Below are 21,362 nucleotides of genomic sequence, written 5' to 3'. Positions count from 1 at the left end.
TGAGAGCAGAATGCTCTTCGATTCATTGTACACAAATAGATGTTCTCTTTGAGTAGTGGATGCTGATCAGTAACGGAGAGTGAGGAGGCATGGGAAATATGGAGGAACTTTGATTGGGCAAAGGAGAGGGAAGGTAGGAAGGATGCATAGGGGCAGGAAAGATGGTGGAATGAGATAGACATCATTATCCTAGGTACATGTGTGATTGCACATATGGTGTGACGCTACATCATGTACAACCGTAGAAATGTAAAGTTGTGCTGCAATTGTGTACAATGAATCAAAATGCATTCTGGTATCTTATATACCTAATTAAAATAAATAAATTAATTTAAAAAAAAGCAAGTGGAGCACAATTTTTCGATTCTGATTGTACACAAAGTAGGGTCACACCATTTGTGCAATCACACATGAACCTAGGGTAATGATATTCATTTCATTCTACCATCTTTCCTATCCCCATGCCCCCTCTCCTCCCCTTCCCTGCTTTGTCCAGTCCAAAGTTCCTCCACTCATCCCATACTCCCCCCCCCATTATAGATTAGCATCTACTTATCAGAGAAAAGATTCAGCCTTTGTTTTTTGGGGGTTGACTTACTCGATTAGCATGGTATTCTTCAACTCCATCCATTTACCTGCCAATTCCATAATTTTATTCTCTTTTATTGCTGAGTAATATTCTATTGTGTATATATACCACGGTTTCTTTATCCATTTATCTATTGAAGGGCATCTAGATTGGTTCCACAGTTTAGCTATTGTGAATTATGTTGCTACAAACATTGACATGGCTGTGTCACTGTAGACGCTGATTTTAAGTCCTTTGGGTTATAGACCAAGGAGTGGGATAGATGGGTCAAATGGTAGTTCCATTCCAAGTTTTCTAAGGAATCTCCACACTGCTTTCCAGATTGGTTGCACCAATTTGCAGTCCCAGCAGTGTATGAGTGTGCCATTTCCTCCATATCCTTGCCAACATTTAATTGTTTCTTGTATTCTTAATAACTGCCCTTCTGACTGGAGTGAGATGAAATCTTGGAGCAGTTTTGATTTGCATTTCTCTAATTACTAGAGATGTTGGACATTTTTTCATATATTTGTTGATCAATTGTATATTATCTTCTGAGAAGTATCTGTTCAGTTCCTTAGCCCACTTATTGATTAGATTATCTTTTTTTTTTTTTGCTGCTTGTGTGTTTTAACGTTTTTGAGTTCTTTAAATATCCTGGAGATTAGTGCTCTATCTGATGAATGTGTGGTAAAAATTTGCTCCCACTCTGTAGGCTTTCTCTTCACCTCATTGATTGTTTGGAGTCTTGCTAAGGAACTCGGGACCTAGGGGCTGGGATATAGTGGAGAGCACTTGCCTTGCATGTGTGAGGCCCTGGGTTCGATCCTCAGAAACACATAAAAAAATAAAAATAAAAATAAAGATGGGCTGGGGTTGTGGCTCAGCGGTAGAGTGCTCGCCTAACACATATGAGGCACTGGGTTCGATCCTCAGCACCACATAAAAATAAATAAATAAAATGAAGGTATTGTGTTCAACTACAACTAAAAAGATATTTTTTTAAAAAATAAAGATATTGTGTCCATCTGCAATAAAAAAATATTTTGAAAAAAAAAAAAGAACTCAGGACTTAATCTGACATGATGAAGATTTGACCTACTTTTCTTCTATTAGGCATAGGGTCTCTGGTCTAATTCCTAGGTCCTTGATCCACTTTGAATTGAGAGTTTTGTGCATGGTGAGAGACAGGGGTTTTATTTCATTTTGCTGCATGTGGATTTCCAGTTTTCCTAGCACCATTTGTTGAAGAGGCTATCTTTTCTCCAATGTGTGTTTTGGGCACCTTTGTCTAGTATGAGATAACTGATAGCCAAAGCAATCCTTAGCAAGAAGAGTGAAGCAGGAGGCATCATATTACCAAACATTAAACTGTACTACAGAGCTGTAATAACAAAAACAGCATGGTATTGGCACCAAAACAGACATGTAGACCAGTGGTACTGTATAGAAGACACAGAGCCAAGAAATTTTAACTAAGTTTTTCCTTAAAATTTCTTTTTCTAGGTGTGTTACATTGAAGGTCACAAGGTAATTAGTCTGGCCAATGAAATGTTTGGTTACAATGGCTGGGCGCACTCCATCACACAGCAGAATGTGGGTGAGCATACTTCCTGGCAGTGCTGTCTGCTTATTTTGGTGTGGTAAGGCAGGTGGATTTGGTTGCCAGCAAGAGGAAAATGGGTGAGTCACAGAGATCCTCTTCAGCTGGTTCTCTTTCCCCCTCCTAGATTTTGTTGACCTCAACAATGGCAAGTTCTACGTGGGAGTCTGTGCATTTGTGAGGGTGCAGTTAAAGGTGAGGGTGATGGAGCAGACCTGCTTCCTGGGAGGATTGGGGGGCAGGTAGTTGGAGTGAGTAGGGAGGGAAGTGTCTGGACCAATACACAGCCACGCTGAAGAGCAGGCTCAGGGTTGTGTCCCTGGAGTGGTGGTGTTCAAAATTTTTACTAATGTATCCCCCAGAAGAATTTATAAATTTACACACATACACACACACACACACACACACACATTTTAGTTGTAGATAGACACAATACCTTTATTCTCTTTTTTATTTTTATGTGGTACTTAGAATTGAGCCCAGTATCTCACATATGTGCTAGGCAAGCACCCTACCACTGAGCCACAACCCCAAACCCTGCCAGAAGAATTTTGAAAATCCATCCCCTCAAAAGAAAAGAAAAACTGCCTTGTCTTCTTGTACATTTTTAGGTTGACAACGTTTTTTTTTTTTTTCTTTTTTGCTGTACTGGGGATTGAACCCAGTGGGGCTCTGCCATGAGCTACATCCCAACTGGTATTATTTTTTATTTTTTAAATTTTGAAATAGGATCTCTGTAGTTGCTGAGGCTACCTGTCAAGTAGCTGAGGTTACAGGTGTGTGCTACCATTCTCAGCTTAAGTTGACTCTTCAGAGTTTTTACCACATATATAAGTAGTTACAAAAGGTAGGCTTCTGGCATATTCTAAAATTTGACATTTTAAAATAAAACTGTCACATCTTTTTTTCTATTTTAATTATATTTATTTATTTTTTTGGTACCCGGGACTGAACCCAGGTGCCTTGTACCACTGACCTACATTGTCAGCCCTTTTTGAAATCTTTGTTTTGAAACAGGATCTCTCTGAGTTGCCAAGGCTGGCCCTGGAACTTGGGATTCTCCTGTATCAGCCTCCTGAGTTGTGGGGACTACAGGCATGTTTTACTGTACCTTCACCATGCCTGGCTGTTACATCTTTTTTAAACCTAACAGTGGAATCTAAATACCATAGGGGATTGAATGCCATCATTTATTTGAAAAAATACATGTGCAAGCTGGCTATTTTTTTTTTTAGTGCTGGAGATCAAATCCAGAGCCTCACACATACTAGTCAAGTACACACTGAGCCCCAGCCCCAGCCCCAGCTCTTTTTATTTATTTATTTATTTTTATGACATAGGGTCTCACTAAAACTTTCAATCCTTCTACCTCAGCCTCCCAAGTAGCTGGGATTACAGGTGTGTGCCACCATTCCCAGCATAAAGCATAAAGATTTCTTTAATCAGCAGAAATCTTACATTGTTCCTTCTTTGTTTGAACTCATATTTTCATTGTTTCCCCCATTGAGATTTATCTAATATATATTTATGGTTGAAAGGTTAATGATAATTGTATTATACTTCTTTGCCTCTGTGTGCTATGGGTGTTGGTGCACATGTGTATATGTATAAAAATATATATTTAAAAATTTTCAGTGACCTTATGGCTTTAAATATTAAAGATTTCTTCTGGATCAGGTTATTAGTTATTGTTAAGACAATTCATCAGACAATGGTGTTTATGTTGAAAAGACAACATAAGTACCAAAATTTAAAGACATAATAAACTTATACAGAAAATGTCTATCTTAACAAGATGGATGGTGCTTTTTAAATTTTTCAGTTAGTTAGAACCATAGTTGAGTATTACTTTTTTTTTTTTTGTAATAGTACTGGGGATTAAACCCAAGATCTCACACATATTAGGCAAACATTCTTTCACTCAGGTACATCCCAGTGCTTGTTTTATTTTATTTTGAGACAGAGTCTGACTAAGTTGCCTAGGATGGCCTTGAAATTGTGATCCTCCTGCCTCAGCCTCCCAAGTCACTGGGATTACAGGCGTGTGCCACTGTGCCTGGCATTACTGATTTCTTTCTTTCTTCCCTTTTTTTTTGTAGTTGTCGATGGACAGCATGCCTTTTTTTTTTTAATTTATTATTTTATTTTTTGTGGTGGTGGGGATCGAACCCAGGGCCTTGTGCATGTGAGGAAAGTACTGTACCAACTGAGCTATATCCCCAGCCCCTATTGTTTATTTTTTCATGTGGTGCTAAGGATTGAACACAGTGTCTCACATGTGCTAGACAAGTGCTCTGCCACTGAGTTACAGCCCCATCCCCATTACTGATTTCTTGAATGAGTGTTCATCATTACTTACATTCTGACCATTAATTTTTATAAAAAGTACTAATAAACCTTGTTCACACAAATAAGTAGTTGGGAATTGAAGGAATTTTATTATAGTGTCCCTCATTTCTTTGAGTGCTTTCTGATTTATTTTTAGAAAATCAGAGTGTTGTCATTAAGCATTATATTTCTGTTGACAAAAGCCAAGAAACAAAAAAAAAGATTTGCTATCAAATCAGAGCTCATTACATTAGGTACGAAATTTCAAATTATTCTTTCACTTGACAATTCCAGAGTTTTTATACTTCAGGGTAATGAAACTTAGAAAGATTTGGGATGGGTTAGAAATATGCCTTCTTATGTAACGGGCTTTGGAAGGGAGAATCATCTTGATGCCTTAACATTTCCAGGTACTTCCGGTCTAGGAAACAGTTCTGGAAATTGATGTCTTAGAACTATCTGTGCCCTGTCTACTTCAGCAAGGGTTCCATATGCATAGTTTGAATACTGCTGTTTGAGAAAAAGAAGAGCTGGGCAGTCATATACAGGACTACAGCTTTTTATATTAGAGTTTGAACTCCTTTTTCACCCCCAGGATGGTTCATATCATGAAGATGTGGGTTATGGTGTTAGTGAGGGCCTCAAGTCAAAGGCCTTGTCTTTGGAGAAGGCCAGGAAAGAGGCAGTGACGGATGGGCTAAAGCGAGCACTCAGGTAAGCAGAAGGGGTTGGAGTCTAACTGACCTTATTTCAGCTCTTGTTTAAGAGCAGTTTCCTGGAAAAGTAACATGTTCACATGGGCCCAAAATCTAAATAACATGAAAAGATAAATCTTACTCCTACCCTTGTGCCTGTTTATCCTATTTTCTCATTTTGGTTTGTGTTTCCTCAGTGTTTTTGCTGAGGTCTTCCATGTTGGAGAATGGTAGAATACTATATTCTCTTTTTTAGTCCTTGCCACCCCAGGAACATGTCATGGTAACTTTTAGCCATGAGTACTGTGCTAGTCAGCTTGCTGTTACTGTAACAAATACTTGAGATAAATCAACTTATAGAGGGAAACGATTTGTTTTGGCTTACAGTTTTAGAGTTTCAATCCAGGATTAGTTGACCCTGTCACTTTTGGGCCTGTGGTGAAGCAACACATCATGGAAGGGACCGCATGGTAGAACAACCTATTCACTTTTTGGAGAGGAAGTGAAAAAACAGATAAAGAAGAGACAAGTCAAGTGCCCCACAATCCCCTTTGAGGACAGATCTTTAATGACCTTCAACCTCCCATTAGGCTCCAAATTGTAAAGATTTCATCACCTCCTAATACCACCAGTCTAGGAATCAAGCCTTTTAAGGCATAGGTTTTATGAGTGATTTCTTAGTCTTTTCATAATCACCGTCTCTCTTCAAGGGATTTGTGTGTTATACTCACTGCTGTATTCTCAGAACCTAATCCAAGTATTCGAATGTGGCCTGTTCAGAAACCATTTATTGAGTATATATTAGATCCATTTCCTCTAATACAATTGAGAAGCGATTTGTGTACAGTTTTAACTCTGAAATTACATGTAACAATCCTGTTTTGCTTTTTTCCTCTTCCCTTTAGGAGTTTTGGGAATGCGCTTGGAAATTGTATTCTGGACAAAGACTATCTGAGGTCATTAAATAAGCTTCCACGCCAGGTATGTTAGAGTGGCTAGATGGAAGGGTAAGATAATACAACAGGTTCTCTTGTGTTGTGGGTTGAGTGTTTGGGGGATGGAGGGAGAAATGAGGATTTAGATATTTACATAGTCTTGAATGTTTATTTCAGCAATGTTATTGCTGTCAGGAATCAGTCACTTCATTTTATAGGTGGAGAAATTGAGGTCAAGAGAATTTCCATTACCTGTCTTACGTAAAGAGAACTGTGGTGGAAATGGTCTGAGTCCTTAGAATGAGCACATAATTCTTTTCTGCCCATTGTCACTTCCCAGAAAAGCTCAGCCTTCTTTCTTTCCCTTAGCTCTGGTGTGTTTAAGGTGCAGATCTCCTTTTTTTTTTTTTTTTTTAATATTTTTATTAGTTGTTGATGGTCCTTTTTAAAAAAAATTTATGTTTTAGTTATAGGTGGACACAATATCTCCATTTTATTTTTATGTGGTGCTGAGTATTGAACCCAGTGCCTCACGAATGTTAGGTGAGCGCTCTACCTCTGAGCCACAACCCCAGGCTTTTTTTTTTCCTTTTTATTTTTTTAAAATTATTTTTTAGTTGTAGTTGGACATAATACCTTTATTTTATTTATTTTTATGTGGTGCTGAGAATTGAACCCAGTGCCTCACACATGCTAGGCAAGCACTCTACCACTGAGCCACAACCCCAACCCCAGATCTCCATTCTTTCTCTAAGTATCTATCATGTGGTCTGAGCATCTGCCTTAGGAGTAGGGGATCTGCATTGCAGTATCCCTGGAGTCACTCAAGAGCCTGAATGAGTTAACCTTTGGGGTGTTCTTCCTTGCTTGGTGGTGAGTCCCTGCTTTCTCTGTGGCCTTCTCTGCCCTGTGGTCCCTGCCATGCTGCCACCAGATCAACATTCCCTGGAGCCCCTAGTAGAGGTCAGTTGGCCTCTGTCAAAACTCCATGATCTATTTTTAAAATCATTTTTAAACATTAGATGCAATATTTTGTTAAGGATTTTTGTATTGTTTACAAAAGATATTAGTCTACAATTTACTTTTTTATTGTGGCATAAAAGCACATAAAATTTATCATCTTAACCATTTTTAGTATACAGTTGAGTAGTGTTAAATTTATTCACATTGTTGTGAAACGGATCTCTGGAGTTTTTCATCTTGAAACACAGAAACTCTGTTCCCATGAAATAACCCCATCAACCTCTATAGGGGCAATCAACCACTGAACTATATCCCTGGCTCTTTTTTAATTTTTTGAAATTTTGAGAGAGGGCCTTGCAAAGCTGCTGAGGCTGCCTTTGAACTTGTGATCCTCCTGCCTTAGCCTCCTGAGCTGCTGGGATTACAGCCACTGCACCTGGCTGCCATTCTACTTTCTGTCTCTGAGTTTGACTCTTATGGATACTTCACATAAGAGGAGTCACATACAGTTTTTATTTTTTAGTGATTGGCTTATTTCACTTAGTATTAATGCCTCAATATTTATCCATATGGTAGCAGGCATCAGAATTTTCTTCCTTTTCAAAGCTGAATCATATTCTGTTGTATGTGTATATTTCCATGTTTCATTTATCCACCGTCTGTCGATGGGCATTTGGTCTACTTCTACTTCTTGGCTATTGTGAATAATATTGCTATGATTATAGATGTGTAAAAACCCTTGGCAACTCTGCTTTCAGTTTTTTTGGACATATACTCAGAAGTGGCATTGCTGGATTCTACGGAAGTTCTATTTTTTAATTATTGAGGAACTGTCATACAGATTTCTATAGTAGTTGCACAATTGTACAGTCCTACTTAATATCATGTAATAGTTCTGATTTATCCTTGCTGTTTTCCTCTTCTTTTTTTTTTTTAATAGTAGCAGTCCTAATGGGCAGGAAGTGATATTTTATTGTAGGGTTTTGTTTTGCATATTCCTGATAATTAGTGATATTTAATATGCTTTCATAAACTTATTGGCTATTTGTATATCATGTTAGGTAATATTTAGGTCCTTTGCCATTTTAAATTTTACATATATTATATATATTTTACACATAAAATATATATGTAATATATATGTATATATTTATTGATATAATTTTTTTTAGCAGTACTGGGAATGGAACCCTGGGGTGCTCAACCAGTGGGTTACATCCCTATCCCTTTTTATGTTTTGAGACAGGACCTTGTTAAGCTACCCAAGTTGGCTTCAAACTTGTCATCCTCCTGTCTCTGCCTCCCACATTATAGACTGCACCACTGTGACTGGTGATCTGTGATGGATTTCCTGGAGTTGCTAGAGGACTTTGGGGTTTGAGGAGTTTTATTTTGTTTCTTTGATTGGGTTTTGTTTCCTTGCTTCTATATGTCTTGTGATCTTTTTTGAGATCCGAGTATTTGAAAAACCACCCACCTTTCCAGTGTTTATGTCCTGGCTTGTGGGGTGGAAGACAAGACCTTTACCACATGGGCCGGCCAAGGGTTCTGGGATTTTTCAAACCTTTCATATCTTTTGTCCCTCATGATGTCTGCTTGCAGCTCTAAAATGTTGTGGTGCCCACCTGTTTTAGTCCCTTCCAAATTCTGCTGCCATTTGTCTATTAGTGCTCTGGGTAACAGGATAGAAAATGGTGTCTCAGACAGCTCACAAACAAGCCAGAATACTGGATATGTGATCCATTCTTCGTTTTCCATCCTGACGGAAGCTCCCTGGCAGTGGAGGTTTCCTCCCAGCTGTACCACTCTGCTCAGGGTGGAATAGTGGCTGGATGAGTGTGCGTCACGCTGCACATGCTCTTAACCCCTCTGGCTGGAATGCTGTCACACTTTTATTGGTGTAGGTGGTGTAGCTTCTCCACTAGCTCTAGAGTTCTCACTAAGGTATTCTGGTCCACATATTGTTAGGTTTCTCTATGGGAGAAAAAGGGCTCCCACTCTGTCATCTTGTTGATGCCACTTACATTTCTTCTGTTTTTAATGAATTTTTAAAATGAGGTGCAATATACAGACAACTGAACAAATCATATTAGCACAACTTGATGAATTTTCCTAAATGAACACAGCTTCTTACCTCTCAGAAAAAGAACTGTACTAGCTCTCCAGAAGCCATTTATACATACCCTGTCACAACTTAACCTTTATCTTTTTAGTAGTAACCACTGTCTTGACTTCTCTGTCTTCCAGACTTATATTTTTTCCTGTTTTTGAATTTTATATTTCTTAAAGAATGGATTGAAGTATTAAAAAGTATACATGACATGGAGACAAGTGCACATAATATCAGTGTTCAACTTGATGGATTTTAAAACCAAACACATCCACGTAACAGCCTCTGGATCAGGACACAACATGACTAGTATTGGAGAAGTCTCATTTTTATTCCTTGCAGTCACTACCAAGGAAAGCCACTGTTGTTTTGTTTGTTTGTTTGTTTGTTTTTGGTGTTTTTTGGCAGTGCTGGGGAGGAACCCAGGACCTCACATATGCTAGACAAGCTCTGTACTACTGAGCTACATCCCCAGCCTGCCATGGAGAACCACTTTTAATAGATTTGTTTGATTGTTAGGTACTCTCTGTAATCATATTGTCAGAACTCTTCTATCTGGCTTTCCTGCATTCTGTGAGATTCATTCATGGTGCATGCAGCATTTTCATTGATGTATAATTTTCTATTTCAAGAATATATGATAATTTGTTTTTCCATTCTGTCTTTAATGGACATGTGGGTTTTTTGTAGCTTTTGGCTATTTTGAATAGAGCTCCTTTTAGCACTCTTGTGTGTGTCTATTGGAACTCAATTGTACTCATTTTGCTTAGGACTTTCTAGTTCAGAAGATACTTAGTTTTAGTAGGTTCTTCTACTTTTCCAGTATGATTGTATGAATTTGCACTTCCACATAGCATTATTAAGAGCTCTAATTGTTTCATAACCTGAACATTACTTGGTATTGCCAGTCTTTTTCCCTTTTTTTTTTTTTTTTTAGCTTTTTTTTTCTTTTAAACAGCAACTTGAATTATTGTGACTTATAAATAAAAGTTTAAATAGATAATTGAAACACCTAAAAAATAAGCATTTAGACATATTAAATATATTTTATCTCCCTTAATATTATATTTCATGCTGTCTTTTTTTTTTTTTTTTGGTACTTAGGATTTAACTCAGGGCCATTTAACCACTGAGCCACATCCCCAGCCCTATTTTGTATTTTATTTAGAGACAGGGTCTCACTGAGTTGCTTGGCCTTGGTAAATTGCTGAGGCTGGCTTTGAACTCTCCATCCTCCTATCTCAGCCTCCCAAGATGCTGGGATTATAGGCGTGTGCCACCGTGCCTGGCATTGCTGTGTCTTTTTAACCTTCTCAGGTACATTTCAATGTAGATAAGAAATCCAAACTATAATTTTCATTTTCATGTTATCATTATTAAAATATAGTCATTTTAATTTCTTGTATTCAAATAATTATTCATCAGAATCAATTTTATGAATTGAAAGATATGTTCTCACTGGGGATGGTGGTACATGTCTATAATTCCAGAGACTCAAGAGGCTGAAGCAGGAGGTTTGGAAGTTCTAGGCCAGCGTCACCTGTATCAAAAATAAAAAAATAGAAAGGGTGGCGATGTGGCTCAGGGGTTAAGCGCACCTGGATTCAATCCCCAGTACCAAAATGTTTTAGTTGTACTACATCATACCTTCAACTTCTTTAGTGATGAATGTTGTGTTTGTAGGGAGCACTGCTGGCTGGGAGGGCTGAGAAGATACAGGTCTCCTCAAAGACTATGTGTCATCTCTTCTCTGAAAAAAGGAACAAGGGGACAGTATAAGACAGGTCAGCTGCCAAGGAGAGATTCAAATTAGATTATACAGACTGTTGCCCTGAGTCAAAAACAAAGAAGGGTTCTTTTTTATAAAAAGATCATTAATATAGAAAATTATAAAATAAAAAGTAAAATTGTTCACTCTTCCACATGTGGTTGTGACATGTGGAAGAGTGAACTGTGGTCACAGCTAAGGCAGGAGGATCGCTTGAGCCCAGCAGTTTGAGGCCAGACTGGGCAACAGCAAGACCCTGTCTTAAAACAAAATGACTTGGAAGTTGTGGATCTTTTTTCTCAGCCTTTTAGGACCTAGGAAGAATGATGGATAGGCGACTGGCAAATGCCATTTTCTGGGAGTCCTAGGCTATATGATGCATGGAAGAGAAAGGAACGGGGTAAGCAATTTGAGCAAATTTTTTTTCTCCTTTCTCCCCTTGTTAGTTGCCTCATGAAGTGGATTTAACTAAAGCAAAGAGACAAGATTTTGAACCATCTGTGGAACAGGCAAGATATAACAGCTGTCTACTGAATAGGGCTGTGGGACCTTCAAAACCACAGAAGGTGACCTCTCCATGCAGACCAAGCCACTTGGATGATCCCCACATTGTGCTGCAGGGGGACAAGGCCAGCAGTTCCCGGTAGGAGCCCAGTTTCTGTCCTTTTCCTCTTCTGCCCTCTCTGTGGCTTGGGTTGCTGCCATTTCTGCTTTTAGAAGCAGCAAGTTGGTTTGTGTGCCTCCTGAAGACCTGTGTATTTGTTAGTAATTTGGTTAACTACCTTCTTGATCTTCAGATGCAGAAGCCCGACACCCTGCACCGCGGAGAGTGATGCCACATACCAGCGGAAGCTCCGGCAGCAGCAGCTGCAGCGGCAGTTCCGGGAGCAAATGGAGAAGCAGCCACGTGCTCAGATGCCTGCTCCAGAGGTTGAGAAGAGGAGTGAGGGTGTGTGAGGGCTGGCAGCAGTGGCCTGGGTGTGCTCTGAAGGAAGAAGTCTAGGGGACAGGATGACCTGATTCTGAAGAGGCCAGTAACAAGGTGGTTAGCTCCAGGCCAGGTTCCATGAGGGCCTCTATCAGAACACACAGGATAGATGAGTCCAGTAAATTAAGATGGTGAAATCTCCCATGTACTTTGCTGTTTCTGAAGACAGTGGTTTTTTTGGGGGGAAGTAAATAGGCCTTGCCATAATGTGGAATTCATAATTTTAGGGCAAAGAATTTTTTTTGGCTTCAGATACTTTGTCTCTGGATTAGAAAGCCTTATTTTTTTTCCTAAATGGCTTTGAGTGTAAGGCAAATTGGGTTTGAAGATAATGGGAGCTTTTGGCAGGTTATCTGCCAGTGAACTTTAGCTTATTTCAGAGTGCAGGTTCAGTGGAAGTAGTAAGACATTTTTTGACGGGGAGAGTTGGGGGTGGCGCAGAGAGTGGAAAGAAAGAAAGGGCATGTCCCAGACCAACTGAATTTTTGCCAATTTTCCCCACAAATGATGAGGATTCAGAGGATGTACTTTGTGTTTTGGTTATTTCATCCTCCTCAGCTTTTATACACAGGGCTGGGGATATAGCTCAGTTGGTACAGTGCTTGCCTCACCTGCACAAGGCCCTGGGTTCAATCCCCAGCAACCCCCCCACAAAAAAAAAAAAAAAAAAAAGAAAAAAGAAAAAGAAACTGTCCTTGGCCTATCCTAAGAACGAGTTATTCCAGAGGCTTAGCTTCTGACCATTGCAGGTGCTCTCAGGTGGGTTGTGGTGGAGGAAGGCGGACTCCAGGGCTTTCCCCAAACTTATCAGTCAACAAGAACCATCGCTTCAAGCCTCAGCCTGGATGGCTTCTAAAAACCCTTCTATTTTTTAAAAATTAGCCATATGTATGTATATGTGTATGTATATATGTGTGTGTATAAGAAATGTACATTTTAGTTGTAGATGGACAAAATATCCATTAATTTTTATGTGGTGCTGAGGATCAAACCCAGTGCAAGTAGTCAAGTCCTCTACCACTGAGCTACAACTCCAGCCACCCTCCTATTTTTTCTGTTAAAGAACACACTAGCTTTTGCTTGTCCCACTTTGGTGAGAAGGATATAACAGTACAGATCTCGAAGGACAGGAACTCAGGAAGTTGAGTTCCTTTACCAGCTGAGCCTTTGTAGCCTCAGGCAGCTTTGCATTTCTGAGATGGCTCCCTCTAAACAGAAGGGAGTTGATCTGATCTCTAATTCCACTTAATCAGTCTATGTCTGACTTCTTTCTCTCCTGTGTGAACTCTAGCAGCACTTCCTGCCCGCCCTTTGACGCACAGCACCCCTATAACTGACACAGAGCCACTCAAGGAGAAAGTTTTCCTTGCAGGTAAATGACATAAGAATTAGTAAGTATCCATGGAATGTTTGTAATTTACTGTGGTGCATACTTTTGGTAGTCACAGAATACATATTAAAAGAAGCATAAAAGTCCTAATTTTTGGCTGGGTGTGGTGGCACTCGTTTGTAATCCCAGAGACTTAGGAGGCTGAGGCAGGAGGATTGCAAGTTGGAGACCAGGCTCAGAAACTTAGTGAGGCCCTCAGTAACTCAAGGCTTAAGGATGTTACTCAGTGTAAAGTGTCCCTGGGTTCAATCCCTAGTACCCCCCAAAAAAGTGTGTGTGGGGGCTTCACTTTTGTCTGTTTTTTAACCTATATGAAGTTTTAGAAAAATGGAAAGAGGCCTTCAGGTAGACTAAGGGGCTCTGACTTCATAGATATGTTTAGCTCTTCTGTTGTCCCAACAAAGGGAAGCTTCAGTATACTTTTCAGGGCAAAGAAGAGAAAAATTGTGAATTTTGTTATTGAGTACTTAAGACCTAGAATTTCTTGTGACCACTTTTCCCAGTGCTTTCTGTGAAGACAATTTGCTTTTCTGTGATTTCCATTAGAGAACCTTGAAGACAATCTTGAAATGTGGGATCTGACTCCAGATTTAGAGGACATTGTCAAGCCCTTATCTAGACCAGATCCACCCCAGACCTCTGCCACCCGAGTCCTGAACAATCAGGACAGGATGCCACACAGCGATCTTCACCAGAAGCCACAAGAAAAATCTGGATTCTGGCACCCAGAGACTTACAGCACTAACCAGCATGTAACACGTAGCAGTGAGATGTGTTTAGGTACAAACTTAAAGGGAGATCCTGGGCTTAATTCTTTAAATTTTAAAGGAAGGATGATATTTCATTTTAAGAAATTGGATGGAATCATTCCAAGGCAATAAATAAGCAGTGCAAATAGGAAGAAAACAGTGGGTTTAAGAGCCAGAACATTTTCTTGGGCTTCTGATTTCAGATGCTACCCTTTTTAGCCTTAGACATGACTGCATTTGGAACTTTTCCTTCTAAAAGTAGGTCCGCTTGGCCTAGGGATTAGCAAAGGTATCTACTCCCCATAACAGTAGTTTTCATTCTTGAGCTCTTAGTCTGAACTAGGATCATTATATTAATCTAGAATTATTCTCTATCTAGCCCTTATTTTTAAAAAACATGGCAGCTGTGTTTAAGCCATTGTATCTTCCACAGGAAACTCTGAATCTCATAGGAAGAGCCAGGACATGAAGAAAAGGAAATTGGATCCATCTTAAATGACTCAGGACCTACTTGGACTGTGACAAAGGGACTTTGGAAAACTGCTTTTTGGTCTTGAAATTATTCGTCATTCCTGGGGAATGAACTTGATTTCCAAGGATTACCTTGATTCATTTTGAACCTTTTCAGAGGACTTGACTGTTAAGCCTACTACAGAGAAAGATGAGCACTTTGAAAAAGCCTGTCACATGCTGCAGTAGGGAGGCCAAGGACAGATGAAATACCCGTCTTTTGACTCTTCAGGCTTTTTCCTCTTTACTCCTAAGCTATTTAATGTTAATAAAGGTAGACATTTTAGGACTCGCTAATGGCTACCTGCCCTCAATATACAGCAATGTAGAGGCCATGCTCCAAAAGTACTTTCAGGCTTCTCTCTATATATAACATATCCAAATTGTCAGCATCCTTGTTCTTACACTTTGTGGACATTAAATAAGGGTTACTTGAACTTCGATACAAGCATGGCAACAATGCCCAAGTTGATCTAATAACTAAGAAGAATAATGCATAGATAACACATATAGCATGGATATATTGGATAAAGGTATGATTCATGTCCTGGGTGGGAAAGCATATGATTTTATCACATTATTTAGACTGATGTTCAATCTAAAAACCTTAGAAAGCAAAATTATGGGTAAGAGAGGGAATACTATAAAATCTCTCAGTTGTGGGTTCATGTCAGCACAATTAAGACCAACATTCTTTGCTAATCAAAGAAATAATGATCGAAGATCAAGAAAAAGGTACATGCACCTCAGAGCATTAATCTCCAGGATATATAAAGAGCTCAAAAAACTTAACACCAAACAAATAACAAACACGATCAGTCAATAAATGGGCAAAGGAACTGAATAGACGCTTCATAGAAGAAATACAATTGATCAACAAATAAATGAAAAAATGTTCAACATCTCTAGTATTTAGGGAAATGCAAATCAAAACTTCACTGAGATTTCATCTCACTCCAGTCAGAATGGCAATCGTTTGATTGAACACAAGCAATAACAAATGTTGGCAAGGATGTGGGGAAAAAGGCACTCTCATACATTGTTAGTGGGACTGCAAATTGGTGCTCAATTCACAATAGCTAAACTATGGAACCAACCTAGGTGAACTTCAATGGATAAAGAAAGTGGTACATATACACATGGGGTATTAGTCATATAAAGAATGAATGAATGGATGGATGGAACTGTGATCATGATAAGTGAAATAAGCCAATTTCAAAGAACCAAAGGCTGAATTTTCTGATATGCGGATGCTAATTCACAATAAGGGGAGCAGAATAGCGGTATTTTGGACTAGCAGAAGACTTGACGTAAAGGTAGGGAGTAGAAATGATCAAGAAAGCAAATTTACTTAATACTAGTAGCTGTTTGTAATGTGAGATGGAATGCACTGTAAAATAAAATTTATTTTTCACAGTATTTAGATGTTTCATGATTGTTTTCCCAAAATAATGCATTTGCACTTTTACTTTTTAAAGTGCATTCTGGGCCTAATCTTGAAGTAGTGACTTTTTACTTTTTGGATCCCAGACCACTGATAATGGTGCCCCAATGTGAGGCAAGTGAGTCTTGAAAGTACTGGACAGCTGCTGACCTTTCCTGTTCCTTTAGAAGATGAAGAGACAGCGCCTGCCTGCCTGAATTTGCCTGTCTTCTAAAAGCCTTATTGGTGTTGCGTGGATTTGGTGTTTTCATCTTTTGATTTTAAGATCCTTAATGTCTTCCTCAGAAAAAGTCCACTTTCCTTGCAGAATCTTAATTGAGGGCAACATCACTGCTGAAGTTCCAGAGGGAATGGGAATTCAGTTGTAAACTGCACAACAGAGCCAATGAGAACATGAAAAAGGCACTTCCTGGAAATGAAACCCCACAGCTCAACAAAAGCAAGTTTGGTTTATTTGAATGGTTTCATTAAATAAGTCTACAAAGGTAACAAACTGAAGCACAAAGCGCAATCTTACAAGAAGCGCAACACCCAGAGTTAGTGCAAAATGTACAATTAACGGCTGCTGAGAAACCCCCAAGGTTTGAATTCAGTTTGTTTTTTTAAACAGTGTACATTGTTAAATAATGTAAGGAAAACATTTATAGTTCAGAAAGTTCTTTTTAATATGGAAAAGATACTTGAAGGGTACTATTAACAAAAATAATTTAAACAGTTCAGTAGCACTAGTTCATTCCTCTAGGCTTCAGTTATTTCATCCACAGGAAGGGGAAAAAATCAACAGTAAATAAAACCAGTTCTTATTTTTGTGTATAAGTGAAAAGACCTCAAAATTGCTAAACCAAAAATAACAAAACAATGTGCTGCATTTGGCACCCTCATTCCTCTGGTAGAAGTATCATTTCATTCACTTCAAGCGGTCCATTTCCCATTTACTCGGCATCATCTTTGTTCTCACTCTTACCCTCTCCCCAAGAATTAAACAGAAAAATAAGTCAGCACTTCTGCAGCAGGGCTTGGAACCCCTGCCCTTTTCATTTCTACCTCCCTAAAACCTTTAGCTCTCTCTCATTGGTATCTCTGGGGCCTAGGCCAACTTAATAAAGAAATAGAACCAGGGCCAAATTGGAACAAAAAAGATCTGGATAGCTACCAGGCTCTTCCTATCATGGAGACTCCTGGGATGTGCCATTGAGGTGGGTGAAAGGTTGGAAATACGGTATGTCCCAACTAAGTCAAGAGAAGCAGCACCCAAGAAAAAGTCCTATTTTCTTTCCCCATCTTCTGAGAATATCCCAAACATAGCCAATTAGAACAGTATTTATTTCTGGAAAGTTCTGAAAGTAACAGAACTGCCCATTACAACTAGACATAGCATTAAATAATACTGGTTGGTTGCAGTTATGAAGGGGGAGTATGTAAATGAACAATGTGAGAATATTAGTTATAATTGTAGAAATATAGGTGGCACGACAGATTATGATCCTGCAACCATTTGGGCATCATCATAGAGAAAACAGAAATAAAGCATTCTTTCCTACAATGCTTATTAAATCAGAAGTTGGTCCGCTTTCCATAGAATAGAGTACCCCAAGCTGAGAAATGCAAGGTGTAGGTGCATGAAGAGAGCTGTCCAAATGGTTTTTCTTGGAGCAACTTTTTCCATCTGCCACTCTTCCCACCTTAAAAAATGAGCTACCCATCCCCTTCTCCTTATGTTTAATTTCTTCCAGGTCTCATCTGTTCAAGCCCAGCTCAAATCAGTAAGATTTACGACAATCTGGCCAGGCGTCAGGTATCTTCGAAACAAGTGTGTGCCCCCTTTAATTAACCTTTCGTTTTCTTTCTCTTAGCTCACACCTCCCTTAATCTTTTATATTGTGCAATTTTGATGTAACACCCCTCCCTAACTATTCCTGAAACAGAACTTTCTGTTTTCAACCACTGATGTCAACTTCCCATCTTACTTATCTTACACCTGCTTTAGACAAAATTGTTGAATGATTAAAAAAAAAATACTCTTTTCAATTTCCCTTTGGCATATCCACTGCTGGGGTCACATGGACCTAAATGTTCTTTCCACATGCCCTTTGTTGATCTGGGATCTGGTAAGTCGATGCTAATGGCAGAAGCAATAGAAGTCCAAGGCACTAAAATATCCAGCAAGCAATACTGGGAGAACAGAAGTATTCAAGTACAGTAATTTATACAATTTTACATTCACATTTATTTATCTAATACAATGGAAGTACAAAGGAAAAAGTTAAAGTGTCTCAATAAGTAAAGGACAGAGCTAGCTTTTTTTGTGTGTGAACTTTTTAAACCTTTCATATTTTACTCTTAAAACTACTGTTGTCCAACAACATTTATATATCACAGTGTTTCCACATCAAAACTGATGGCAAAGTTACATGTCCGCAGGGAACGTTTTTTTTTTTTTCCTAATTACTAATGCTGCAGTCAAAGCTGCTATTATCTTTTGCTTAAAGCACTAATGACCTATTATAAGAAAGGGTTGCAACCCCAGTCCCCTGGTATTTTTCACTGGGTTCTAAAAGAGGAGAGGGGGAAAAAAGCAGGGATGGGGGCAGAGTAGGAGAGAACCCTATATTGTTTGATGGTTTGAATTCTTGAGGGAGTAAGGGATTTGGGGCTTGTACCACAATTAAGAGCTGTACCCACTTGCAGATACAAATGGGCTCTGGCTTTACATTGAGCTCTCTTGTAGCTTCTTGATAACAAGATTCTCTTCTAGCCCTGGGCCTCACTGGTGGGTATAGATAAATAGGAAAGCATAGACTGAAGCAGCCTCTTCACAAGAAAGTTGCTCTCTCCTTGTCCCATTCCAATAAATGGAGAGGGAGGGAGAGTCTCCATTCTGAGGGCTCAAAGCGGTATTACAAACATTCCCTTCTGGCAAGAAATAACCAGTTAAATGCAGCACTAGTAGTTAGTAAATAGGCTACTTCCCCATCCCCCCACCCTCCTTTCAGCATTCCATCTCCTGCCCCCAGATCTACTCAATTAATGTCTCTAGGTCTCACTAAGTGGTCCGCAGGTTGGAACCTGGGGGGTTGCTGATGGATTTCTGCAAATTGCTGATGTTGAAATTCTGTAAGGAGGCAGTTCCTACAGGCTGGAACTGGCCAAGTGGCTGTGGTGCTGGGCCACCCGTCCCACTCCACTGAGTGCCAAATGGGGCAGCTGGAAAACCGTACTGCTGTGGGGGGCACATAGACTTGGTGAAGTGACCTAGAGAGGTAGCTGATGCTGCAGAGATGGGGGCAGAGCCACCCAGGTTTGAGGTCATGGAGATGCAAAGCTGTCCAGGTGCAGAAAACTTTCTTGCCATTCCAGGGCCCTGAAAACAAAAAACAACTAAGTTTAAAGTCTGGTGGGGGTATAATACCCCCAGGGGTAAAATGGGCAGTTTAATAATACAATTCTAGGAGCAATGAAAATACCACGCCTATTGGAAGGAGGAAGGTGTGTGTACACATGCTCACGTAGTTTAGAATGTTAAAGGAAAAGGGAAGAAAAAAATGAGCTGACCAATAAGGAGTCAGGGATTCAGGGAAGGGAAAGTAAAAGGGCACTTGGGTGATTTTCATCTTGTTTTTCTAAGTGAACTACTAAGGAAGGTTGTGGCATAAAAGGGTACACTAGACCTAGTAGTTTGTATCACCTCTGATTCATCTGTGTTAGGTAGTAATGTGAGAAATTAGGAAAATGGCAAAAAAGAAGCCCTTACCTCATAATTCATGTGTCCTTTGCTTCCTCTTCTGCCTGAAAGATTCATGGCATCTCGGGCCCAGTTGTCTACCAGCTTGTGTAGGTCATCTGTGAAGGTGCCCTTCCTGCTGGATGTCATGGCAGGAGGCTGAGCTTGGGCAGCTTGGCTGTTCACTGTTCCCCCAACAGTGTTTGTGCTGCTGGTTCCTGGAGTTATAAAGTAGTGACAATAGCAGCATTAAAAAAAGAGTCTAGATTATTAATTCCAGGAAGAGGGAAAATGTCACAGGATGATGAATGGCAAGCACAGAATGGGGACAGGAATTGGGAAGCCATGCAAGAAAGGAAGATTACAAGGTTTTATTTAGGCATTTATTTTGGCACTAAAGGGTAATGAAAACAGGTTCTCTTCAGTAACTGCAGATAAGTCTGAACAACTTAGGAAGATGGCAGGTATGAAGGGCAGGAATCTCTTTCAAAGCATCTTAAAGTACTGGAACTTTCTGCCAGTGCTCTATTCCCAGCATCACACTGGGTGAGAGTATAATATGGTCAACAAGGAGCACTGCTGTGGAAGTTTGCAGAATGCAGGGCAAAAGAAGGATTTCTTGTGCACTGGGCAGGTTAAAGTTGGGGTAGAAGTTCAGAGATGGGTACTTGGCTATGGAGAATATGGGTTCTCAAATCATGTGGATATTGCCACATTTTTAAGTCATTCTTTAATAGAAAGTAGTATTAAGAGAAGTAGCATGCTCTGTTAAATTTTTTTTTCACTTTGACCCACGAATATAAATTTGTAAATATAAACTTGGAAAGAGTTAAGCCTTCAACCCTTCTCAATTTTCCATGAGTAAAGAACAAAGATTAGGCAAGGGAAGTGACCGAATCAACTTCAGGAAGACATGTTTTCCTGAAGACGATCTCAGTTTCAATTGGTTCAAGGATTCTCACACCTTCTCCCCCTCTTCCCAGAGCAGCAAACACTCCCATGTAGAAGCAACAGGACAGTTCAGCTGAGGCAGGGGTGCAGAGGGTAGAGGAAGCTTTCGGGTTATGATGAAGGAATTCTATTTCTATGGTTTGATGAAAAAGGAAGAAGGAGTCTGTGTCCTGCCTGATTTCGGCTCTGCTGGAGGGCACACTGAAGGTTTATTCGAAGAGGCAAGTTTTAGGGAAGAGGGAAAGAAGAGTCACGGTCTTATTTTTTTTCCCTCATCCCCCACTTTCTTAACAGATCTCACATTTACTGCAGAATAAATAAAAGCTACTAAAATAAGTTGTGAGCCAGTAGGCCTGACGAAACCCAAGTAATAGTGGGGCTAAATAAGTTCATGCGTTTTCCTGCTTTCAAGGACAGAGCAGCACACCAGAGCACAGCAGCACACCTGAAGCAACACTGCCACTTACAGCCTTTATAATCCATTGCTGGTTTCAAGTCAATTTGCCGTCTTTCCACTCAGGGAATGGCACATACAAGCATGTCTACACTAGAGGAACAGTTAATTCTGAGGTGAAGGTGCAGAGTGAGGAAGGTCACATGCTTCTTACCACCGTGGCAAGACACGGAACTACTGCAGTG

General features: G+C 39.7%; 2 protein-coding genes across 23 annotated transcripts in view; one reads left to right on the top strand and one right to left on the bottom strand.

Annotated features, from left to right (window-relative positions):
- Rad52 (RAD52 homolog, DNA repair protein) overlaps positions 1 to 16,026 on the top strand; it is a 29,400-nt gene extending 13,374 nt beyond the window's left edge. For 10 of the 13 annotated variants that reach the window (XM_058584131.1, XM_046459841.2, XM_046459837.2 and 7 more), the window contains 9 exons: positions 2,075 to 2,168; positions 2,299 to 2,366; positions 5,095 to 5,213; positions 6,100 to 6,175; positions 11,417 to 11,613; positions 11,768 to 11,919; positions 13,250 to 13,330; positions 13,895 to 14,128; positions 14,531 to 16,026. In XM_058584131.1, the coding sequence (XP_058440114.1) occupies positions 2,075 to 2,168; positions 2,299 to 2,366; positions 5,095 to 5,213; positions 6,100 to 6,175; positions 11,417 to 11,613; positions 11,768 to 11,919; positions 13,250 to 13,330; positions 13,895 to 14,128; positions 14,531 to 14,592 (1,083 nt within the window). In that variant the 3' untranslated portion in view covers positions 14,593 to 16,026. The remainder of the gene's footprint in view (positions 1 to 2,074; positions 2,169 to 2,298; positions 2,367 to 5,094; positions 5,214 to 6,099; positions 6,176 to 11,416; positions 11,614 to 11,767; positions 11,920 to 13,249; positions 13,331 to 13,894; positions 14,129 to 14,530) is intronic. The other 3 variants (XM_058584134.1, XM_058584136.1, XM_058584135.1) reach the window with 3 other exon arrangements.
- A 455-nt stretch (positions 16,027 to 16,481) lies between these two features.
- Positions 16,482 to 21,362, bottom strand: part of Wnk1 (WNK lysine deficient protein kinase 1) — a 134,615-nt gene continuing 129,734 nt past the window's right edge. For all 10 annotated transcript variants that reach the window (XM_046459886.2, XM_046459878.2, XM_046459880.2 and 7 more), the window contains 2 exons: positions 19,803 to 19,990; positions 16,482 to 19,412 (listed from right to left, as the gene is read on the bottom strand). In XM_046459886.2, the coding sequence (XP_046315842.1) occupies positions 19,095 to 19,412; positions 19,803 to 19,990 (506 nt within the window). In that variant the 3' untranslated portion in view covers positions 16,482 to 19,094. The remainder of the gene's footprint in view (positions 19,413 to 19,802; positions 19,991 to 21,362) is intronic.

This window comes from Marmota monax, unplaced genomic scaffold (genome assembly GCF_021218885.2).
Source record: "Marmota monax isolate L192 unplaced genomic scaffold, Marmota_monax_Labrador192_F-V1.1 WCK01_AAM20220418_F8-fsc00163, whole genome shotgun sequence".
In the NCBI taxonomy this organism is placed as follows: domain Eukaryota; kingdom Metazoa; phylum Chordata; class Mammalia; order Rodentia; family Sciuridae; genus Marmota; species Marmota monax.
This window is presented reverse-complemented; position numbering and strand designations above follow the sequence as displayed.